General features: G+C 37.7%; 1 protein-coding gene across 10 annotated transcripts in view; it reads right to left on the bottom strand.

The window, feature by feature from the left end:
* Positions 1 to 3590: 3590 nt before the first annotated feature.
* Positions 3591 to 9841, bottom strand: part of atosa (atos homolog A) — an 80399-nt gene continuing 74148 nt past the window's right edge. For all 10 annotated transcript variants that reach the window (NM_001443969.1, NM_001443970.1, NM_001443971.1 and 7 more), the window contains 1 exon segment: positions 3591 to 4443. In NM_001443969.1, the coding sequence (NP_001430898.1) occupies positions 4290 to 4443 (154 nt within the window). In that variant the 3' untranslated portion in view covers positions 3591 to 4289.

The following is a 9841-nucleotide window of genomic DNA, read 5'->3' as shown; positions in this document are numbered from 1 at the left end:
ACATCAACTCCTCTCTGCAAGTCCTCCGACATACTGGGCAAACTGGTAACAGTGGAAAAGCTGTAAAGACAGAGGCGGTCAGAAGAGGTCAGTCGGTAGCGTTAAAGGAAACAGAAGCTGTCAGCAGCATCATAACAACCTGTAGCATTCATTTTAAAGATGACATGCAACCATACGTAGCTCTGGATACATAATTCACACTCTCCAGAAATGTATAGGGAGGTATGTTTTCACAGTAGGCCTGTGTTGAATTTCAGAGTTACCAAATAAAAATGCTCAAAACTCATTTGTTTATCTCCAAAACACAAATCAAGTTGTTTTAATGAAATCTGACTACTTCATTATCCAATGTCTAAGTATGTACTAATATGATGAACTTTAGGTGTTTTGATTGTATTAGATTCAAAATAGCTTGATTCATGCGTACTTCATTTTTTGATGAAGTTTGGGATGCGTAGACTATAATATAAGTAGAGTGACAGAAATTACTCAGATTTTATTCAGATATCTTAATTTGAATGATAATATCCTAATCCCACTGATTTAATGAAAGTCTTAATAAATTTGAATGACACAATGGTAGTTGACCCTTTAAAAAAAGTTCTAAGTCTAATTCTAGAGTTGAGTAATTCCTTAGAGCAAGCTGTTCCATTGAAATTAGTTGGGATACACCCGCCTACATTTTTCAAAAACATTCCATTTAAGACACATACTCCTGCTGATGACCCCTGACCTACTACGAATTTCCCTCTTTTTGCAATTAACTTCAGCAGGTATGGTGCTAAAACTCTAATGGAAGGCTTCTTCTCACTCAGGGCTGTTTATACTAATAAGGGAGAGATCCTGACTAATAGGGTGGGTGCTTTCCCCCTCCAATGACACAATGTCAAAGTGTTTCTGCAGCCAGTTTTTATGAAGTGTAATTATACAAAATAAAATAAATACATTATTACCATTAGAGGATGTTTCTAGAAAGCCTTGTAAGAGCTTGATTAAGTAGCCCAGGTGTATCTCATTGGGGTTGGTACTAAACTTTGCAGGACACCGGCTCTCCAGATCCGAGTTTGGGCACCCCTGTACGAGATGGAGGCCACTGTGCTCATGCTGCAGAAATTATTCAGTACCCTTTGCTAGATCTGTGCCTCCAAACGATCCCATTTCAGATCTACAACTCTGTACTTTATAGCTTGGTTTGTGCTCTGACGTTGACTGTTAACTGTGAAACCTTACACAGGCTAGCGTGTGCACTGCTAAGTCGTGCCCTGAATTTACCACAGTTTGGACACCAGTCAGGTAGAAACATCTCAAGGATGATCAGTAGAAACAGACGCACCTGAGCTCAGTTTGCAGTGTCAATGAAGGCTGTGAAAATGTGTACATGGGATTTTTTTGTAATACATTGGCAAATATTTCAAACAAAATGATCAGGGTGGGACCAAGCTGGAGCGCTCACACTGATCCTCAGGCTCTGCAATGGTTCGGGAAAGTCCAAATTGAACCAAATCAAATTATTACAACTGGCTTAAGATTGGCAAGGACTACCAACAGAATTATTAGCATTATTGTATGACTTTCGTTATTTGGTCTTGTTTGTAGACATTTGAGGAAAATAATACATTTCATTCAAGGCAGTAGCTAACATAATGTGGAAAAAGTGAAGCACTGCGAATGTATAATGTAGAGGCAATGTGGAATAAACAAGTGTACACACACACACGCACACTTGTTTAAGGTTTTAGATGCATAAATACATAAAGTACTGTGCAAAAGTTTTAGGCCAACATTAGCTGATTTTTTACTGATGTCATGATAGATATATATTTACCACAAAACCAGTCAGTTTTAATTTCATTTTTTTTTATTGAGATTTATACAGTAAATATATTATTGTTCAGTTGATGTAGGGTTTTTTAGGATAGGAGTTAGGTTAGAGTTAATAGTTAGGTTAGAATATTTTGGTTTAGACATTGTGAAAGACAGTTTCTCCTGGTTTGAGGTGCATCTCTACTAATGTTGTTAGCAATATTGTCTAAATTGATGAAATTGAATTCATTATGCTATCCCTTTTGGAAAGGACTTCAGAGGTAACAACTTTCATTTTCAGCATGATCAAGATCTGCTAATTGCAGTGAAATCCTATTTAAAGAAAAGAAAAGCCGAAAAAATGCAGACAGTCATGAAATGTCCTCCATAAGGTCCAGACCTTAATATTATAGAGGTTGTATGATATCACCTGGACAGAAGAAGAAAGATATGACACTCTAAACCTAAAGAAGAACTCTGGAAAGTGCTAAAAGAAACCTGATATTACACAGCACATTATTTCAGAAAATGTCAGGACAGTTAAAACAATGTAGTCCAAGCTGTGTTTTGGTGCCAAGTACATATTTCCTGTTTGTTTTGAATAAAGAGATTGATTGAATATATATTGTGCCAAAGCCTTAGGCCAACAAAGCTCATATAGTGCTTACAACTTTTGCACAGTACTGTATATACATTCACCGGCCACTTTATTAGGTACATCTGCTGGTTAACTCAAATCTCTAATCAGCCAATCAAATGGAAGCAACACAATGCATTTAGACATGTAGACATGGTCAAGACAAGCTGTTGCAGTTCAAACCGAGCATCAGAATGGGGAAGAAAGGGGATTTAAGTGACTTTGAACGTGGCATGGTTGTTGGTGCAAGACTGGCTTATCTGAGTATTTCAGAAACTGACGATCTGCAGAGATTTTCATGCACAACCATCTCTAGGGTTTACAGAGAATGATCTGAAAAAGAAAATATCCAGTGAGTGGCGGTTCTGTTGACACTTATTGATGCCAGAGGTCAGAGGAGAACAGCCAGACTGATTTTCAAGCTTGATAGAAATGCAACAGTAGATCAAATAATCACTCGTTACAATCGAGGTATGCAGGAGAGCATCTCTGAACACACAACACTTGAACCTTGAGGTGGCTGAAAATTGGAAAAACTGCTGTTACATTCAGATGGTAGGGGCAGAATTTGGTGTCAACAACATAAAAACATGGATCCATTCTGCCTTGTATCAACAGTTCAGGCTGATGGGGGTGTAAAGGTGTGGGAGATATTTTCTTGGCACACTTTGGTCCCATTGGTACCTACTGAGCATCATGTCAACACCACGGCCTACCCGAGTATTGCTGACCATGTCCATGCCTTTATCAGACCACAGGTCAGATGGCTACTTCCAGCAAGATATCGTGCCATGTCCACAGTCACCAGATCTCAATCAAATAGAGCACCTTTGGGATTTGCAGCAACTGCGTGATGCTATCATGTCAATATGGACCAAAATCTCTGACGAATATTTTTAGTACCTTGTTGAATCTGTGCCAAGAAGGATTAAGGCGGCTCTGAAGGCAAAAGGGGGTCCAACCCAGTACTAGTAAGGTGTACCTAATAAAGTGACCAGTTAGTATTTTGATATATATTTTGAAGCATTTTGAATTACTTTGCAGTTAATAAATTACATAATCTCGTCATTATACAATTATGTGTCCTAAGTACACACACACACCTAAGTCAAAACGAATAAGAACACAAACAAATACAAACAAAAGGTCATTTTATAGATATAATATATAATTCTTTTATTTAAGATCTGAATTTGAAAGACAAAAATACATGGTATGATTAAAACATAGAATTTGCACTACATCATAATGTTTTGCACAACAGGCATCACATGTGCAGTAGATGACAGTTCGATTTAAATATTAAATAACTGATGACCAAAAAAAAAAGTAAATATGTAAACACTAATCTAGTAAGATATTTGTTTTTTTCTATTGCAACACTTCCGATTAAAGTGGTTTGGTAACAGTACGAAGAAAGAATTCATCCAACGAAAACTCCTTTCCTTCCAGTTGTGGTGAGAGAAAGAAAAAACACAGTGCTCATCAAACATCCTCGCAGTTATTCAGTTTCTTGACTCGTTTAAAAAAAATGGTCCATGGACTTGTTTAGTCATTTATTTAGATTTTTTTTTTTGTTCACGCCATGCCAAGTGTCAGGAAATAAGCCTAAAAAAACTCCCAGCCATCTGTTTTATTCCATTTTTTTTTAAACCTAACACCATTGAAACCCCAACAACTCAACAGGGTGTGTATTTTTAGGAAAGGGACGTTAAAGTGAACAGTCCTTCTGTGCATGTGTACGTGTGTTAGTGGGATTCTCTATTTTGGATTCCAATACAAGCGGATGGTAGATTTAGATTTAGTAAGGCCCCTACGCTGGATTAAACTCTGAATAGACTAGATTGAATTAGCATCTGGGAGAGAAAGGAGGGTCGGCAGGTAACTCTGTGAATGACTTGAGCTCATAGGCAGCACCACTGTCCACTTCCATGGATTTACGGGAAAAAAGGAGCCGGATGTCCCGATGGAGGTAGATCTTTCCAGATTTGGAACTCTGGAACCTGAGAGAGAGGAAAAAGTGCAAATGGTTAATATGAGTCGCTAATGTGCATAAAACAACTGACAAAACGTAACACCTGCCATTCACTCCAAAGAGTTCAATTTAGGTCTCATCAAACCAGAGAATTTTTTTCTTATGGTCTGAGGGTCCTTCAGATGCCTTTTAGCAATTTGGCTTCCGTCTGGCCACTCTAGCATGCAGGCCTGATTGGTGGATTGCTGCACAGATGGTTGTCCTTCTGTAAGGTTCTCCTCTCTTTCCAGAATAACACTGGAGCTTAGACTGAGTGACCATCGGGTTATTGATCACCTCCCTGACTAAGGCCCTTCTCCTCCAATCATTTACATTTACATTTAGTCATTTAGCAGACGCTTTTCTCCAAAGCGACTTACAAATGAGGACAAGGAAGCAATTTACACAACTATAAGAGCAACAATGAATAAGTGCTATAGGCAAGTTTCAGGTCTGTAAAGTCTAAGAAGGAAAGTATTATTAGTATTAGTATTTTTTTTTTTTTTTTTTTGGGTACAGTAATCACTCAGCTTAGATGGCCGGCCAGCTCTAGGAAGAGTCCTGGTGGTTCCAAACAACATCCACTTATAGATGATGGAGGCCACTGTGCTCATTGGAAGCAGAAAGAGCAGCAATTTTTCTGTAACCTTCTCCAGCCTTGTGCCTCGAGACCATCCTGTGTCGGAGGTCTACAGACAATTCCTTTGTCTTCATGCTTGGTTTGTGCTTTGGCATGCACTGTCAACCCTGGGACCTTATATAGACAGGTGTATGCCTTTTCAAATCATGTCCAATCAACTGAATTTACCACAGGTGAACCCAATTAAGCTGCTGAAACATCTCAAGAATGATCAGTGGAAACAGAATGTACCTGAGCTCAGTTTAGAGCTTCACAGCAAAGGCTGTGAATACTTATGTATATGTGATTTGTCAGTTTTTTTATTTGAAATAAATTTGTCACATTGTCATTATGGGGTGTTGTGTGTAGATTTTTGAGGAAATAAATGAATTTAATTCATTTTAAAATAAGGCTTGAACATAAAAAATGTGGAAAAAGTGAAGCGCTATGAATACTTTGCAGATGCACTGTATTCTAAACATTTGACTGGTGTATCTCTGATATTATTTCTTATGGGAGACACTATTTCTTTCAAAAAAAAATTGAATATAAAAGAAAGAAAGAAAGAAAGAAAGAAAGAAAGAATGAAAGAAAATATAAGCACATAGCTACTGCTCACTTTGATTAGTACAGAGAAGAAAACCAAACATTTGACACTATTTCTGTAGCAGTGCTCTAAATAATAATTGAATTATTAACAACTCTAATTATTTTTAATGACTCTTTTCATTAAAAATTCAAGACAAAGTCTAGACTGCCCTTCCTAGGGACCTTTTCTGCACTAATGGGATGCTAAGTCTAATCAATTATTCTGTTTCGATTGGTTTTAAGAGCTTTAAATTAAAGTAATAAATATTAAAGCAATGAAAATGCTTATTTTAAGAAGCAATAACCATCAGTTTTATTATTAAAGTATTAAAGTTCTTAGTAAAATTGTACATTTTAATGTACAATAAATATTCACATGTCTTGTTGCTTTAAAATAATACTTCAAGGGAGGGTTCACGCATAAATGAAAATTTACTCAATGTTTACCAGCCCTTCGTGGTTCCAAACCTTTAGGAGTTTCTTTTTTGTGTTAAACACAAAATAAGATATTTAGAAGAAAGCCTGTCACCATCAACTTCCATAGAAAGAAAATAAAATTGTATGGAAGTAAATGGTTTCCAGCTTTCTATAAAATATCTTCCTCTGTTTTCCTCAAAAGAAGAAGAAAAAAAAACAGATACTTAAACAGGATAACAAGTAAATTGAGAGAATTTTCAGTTTTTCTGAACTCCCCCTTCAATCATATGTGCTGTTCTTCTGTGTAAAATTTCAGATTTTTGGTCAAAATTCCTCATTCAAGCAGATAAGAACTGTACTTTCATGACTAGAGAAGAAATGCCTGGAGGTGTTTCCAAAATGACTGCCAAATAAACAGACCTGCTCTACTGCAGACTTTAAACGTATACAGCATTTTTGTAGAAATCAGCTCTGGCATTCTGGGAGGCTAATTAAAATCACTATACATAATAGATTAACAGACACGTCAAGGCCACAATTAGCCTGTTGACAAGAGTGCTCTCTAGACCTTTGACCATTCAACAATAAACAATCAGAATGTTTACATGGACAATAATGTTCCAATATTTACCCAAATCAAGACAAGACTTCGATTAAGGGTGCTTTTACACCTACACTTTTGTTTCGGAACGTATCTCAATCACGCTCTGTTCTATGCCAAAGTAATCGCTCCGAGATCGCTTGAATGAGGTGGTCTCGGCTCAATTGAAATGAGCCCTGGAGCGGTTTGATTGCAGTGAGAAAGCGATCTGATCCGAGCACGGTTATATCACAGTGTTTTAAGGATATCTAATAGGCTTACAGCTATATGAAGAGAGAATTATGAGTAGGGCGGGAAGTTTCGCGAGTCTCCGGATTCCCGCAAATGAGTGATGATCTCCCGGTAATCTCGCGTCTCCCTCCCGGTCCTCAAATAGGCATCGTCGCGCACCCTTCTCACCCCTCCCCACCGCGTCTCTCCTCAGACACGACGCGCGCGCGCACCCTGTCAATCACCACCAAACCACCACCTCTCCTGACAGCTGAGTGGGACGCTGCAAAATAAACCCTGACACTCTGACCAATGTAAGGAGAGTTTACTTGCACGTGACTTGTTTTAGCTCTTTTGGTCCGATTAGAAACTTTGCTCTTAGAGCGGTTCGCTTTCACACGGCAAAGAGCAACAATGCAACAATTGTAATCTCTGTTTTGGAACAACTGAATCGATTCACAGGTGTGAAAGCACCCTAAGAATCTCTCACATAGGCAGAGATTTTTGATGAACATATACAGTAAAGTAAGTGAGCGAAAGCGACACTCTTCAGATCTACACGCGTGATCATGTGCATCCAATTTGCTTAAACTAAGCATTCTAAAGCGTATTTTACAAGCAAGGATTCTGACACAGCAACTGTCTTTACAAAAGTTGTGTGTAAGGGGGAAACGTTAAACTTAATGACACAGGGCTCAAAGGCAGAGCAGAGGAATGCCTCTCTCGCATGCTCCCTCCCTCGGGCACTCGCTTTCGCTGCACTTTCTCTTTGTGACTGTGCTGCGTGCATCAGTTCCCCGCATTCGTCAGTTGATGCCCAAATTGTCTCAGGTAATAAAAAGATTAAACTTCAGCCATGTTCATGTTGTGAAACACTATCAAAATGTCCACCGTTGATGATATTAGACTTCAGTTTTCAATAGCGATTTTAACACTTTTAATATAGAAAGTCCTCGGCTATTCAGAGACCATTTTTAATCAGAAATCTAGTGTACATAGTTTTACGTTAGGAAATGCAGACTTGAATTTACAAACAGTCGGCAAGTACCAAAGAACAGATGTAAGACATTGATCAAATGTAGTTTTCAGTCACGCTCATGTAAGTCATATTCAACTCGTTTAGTTTTGCCTTCATTCATTTTTGATTTCTGTCTTCAACACATGATTTATTTACAACACATTTTTCAACATAATAGTTTAACATAATAGTTTAACTAACTCATTTCTGATATCTACTGTTTTCTTTTCCCCATTCTGACAGTCAGTGCAGAACATTTCACTAGTTAGTTTGCAAGACAGTTGTATTCAGACAAAGTCCCTTTAAGCATTTTTTTATTAAGATTTAAGTGTAATTTAGACTTAATCAGTTAACAGTTGACGATGAAAGTTGAAATAATTAGTCCAATTATTTTGTAACTGATTTGTTGTGTAAATCAAAAATATATAGTAAACATTTCTTAAGGAGGCTACGCAATACTGACCTTATTTTTATTTAAATTAAAAACAGCTTTTATTCACGAAATAAACAATAAGAAATATGACTTATTATGACTCCAGAATAATTATATTTTAGGAAACACTGTGACAATTTTCAGAAACATTATTTTAAATGAATGGGAGGGCAAAATAAATCTACTTCAACTGTAGGCCTGTTAAAGGGTCACGAAACACCAAAACACATTTTTTGAGCTGTTGACAGTTGTATACGTGTCCCACACTGCTAAAAACACTATTAGGACACCAATATTTCGCTAAAAAGTGTAAATTGGTTGTTTTAACGTTATTTCAAGCAAATTCGTACTTTCGGTTTGAAACTAATTTTTGAAGCTGCGTCATGACATAATATCGTGTATTCCAGCGTGCAAACTGGACGTCTGTGCCAGAGTGTGTCTTATTACGTCTTACAGTGTGATGCATTAATGCATGAGTAAGGCTTGGTTCAAACCAATCAGCGTGCTCTATTGTGCAACGTCATTAATATTCATTACTGTCACAGTGTTTAGACGACAGACACACCACGTTGTATTGGCAAAACAAGCGTGAAGTGTTGCTTTTATAGTTTGCTGCAGTTAAGTTTTGTTTTCATTTTCTCTCTGTAAGAGCGCAGCTGGAGTCACGTGTGGATTAACAGTGTACGCGACGCTCGACAACAATAACTTGCGTGTCTAAGGAGGATTACCGTTTACCTAAGAGCTGTTCTCATCTGCAAACGCTGAGATCAAGATTCGCTTGTAGTCTTCTCTTCATAAAGACGCGGCTCTAGTTGCTGGTGATTGTCCTGTCTCTACAGATTTGGTAAGTGAGCGACCAGTGCTCTTTGTTTATTCAGTTTGTTCTTATCGAACTAAGTTAACTATTGCACCGAGTGTAAACATGTTAGCACCACAACCAAACTTTTACCTCGTGTATGATTTTCGCCGCATTTTGTGATCGGAATAACACGCGCGGCTTTCTGACGCTACCTGCCGAGTGCATCTAAGTTTCCGGGAAATGCGGAGGGTTTTTTTCTCTCATTCACCCTACGGTATAAAATAATGCATGAAAAATACACGCTTAGAGCAGATCCTCGAATCAAATATCTCGTTTGTCGCGAGGGACATGAATGAATTCCCTAATTGAAAGAGCCAAACTGCAGTTAAATTCCACCATTTAATAATTTGGCAAATAATTCTACAGATTGGTAAACACCATCACTTTCTTCCGTGTTTGTGTGTGTGTGTGTGTGTTTTGACTTTGAAACTCGTGTGGGGTTTCATGGCCCTTTAAAGTTTACAGGTGCAGCAATGTGCCTTGATGTACTTGAATGTTAGAAATGTGTTATCATACAACAGTACAATGTTACTTGTCAAATAAATGAACAAGGCAGATTATTTTGAGTTTAAGGTATTTAATTATCATGTAGAGTGATGCATGAAAACAAATGACTTCGAATAATGTTTTAAGTATTTTGTG

The sequence above is a fragment of the Danio rerio genome, chromosome 18 (assembly GCF_052040795.2).
Source record: "Danio rerio strain M-AB ecotype USA chromosome 18, GRCz13ab, whole genome shotgun sequence".
Classification (NCBI taxonomy): Eukaryota; Metazoa; Chordata; class Actinopteri; order Cypriniformes; family Danionidae; genus Danio; species Danio rerio.
Note: the sequence above shows the minus strand (reverse complement) of the source record. Positions and strands in the feature narration are given on the sequence as shown.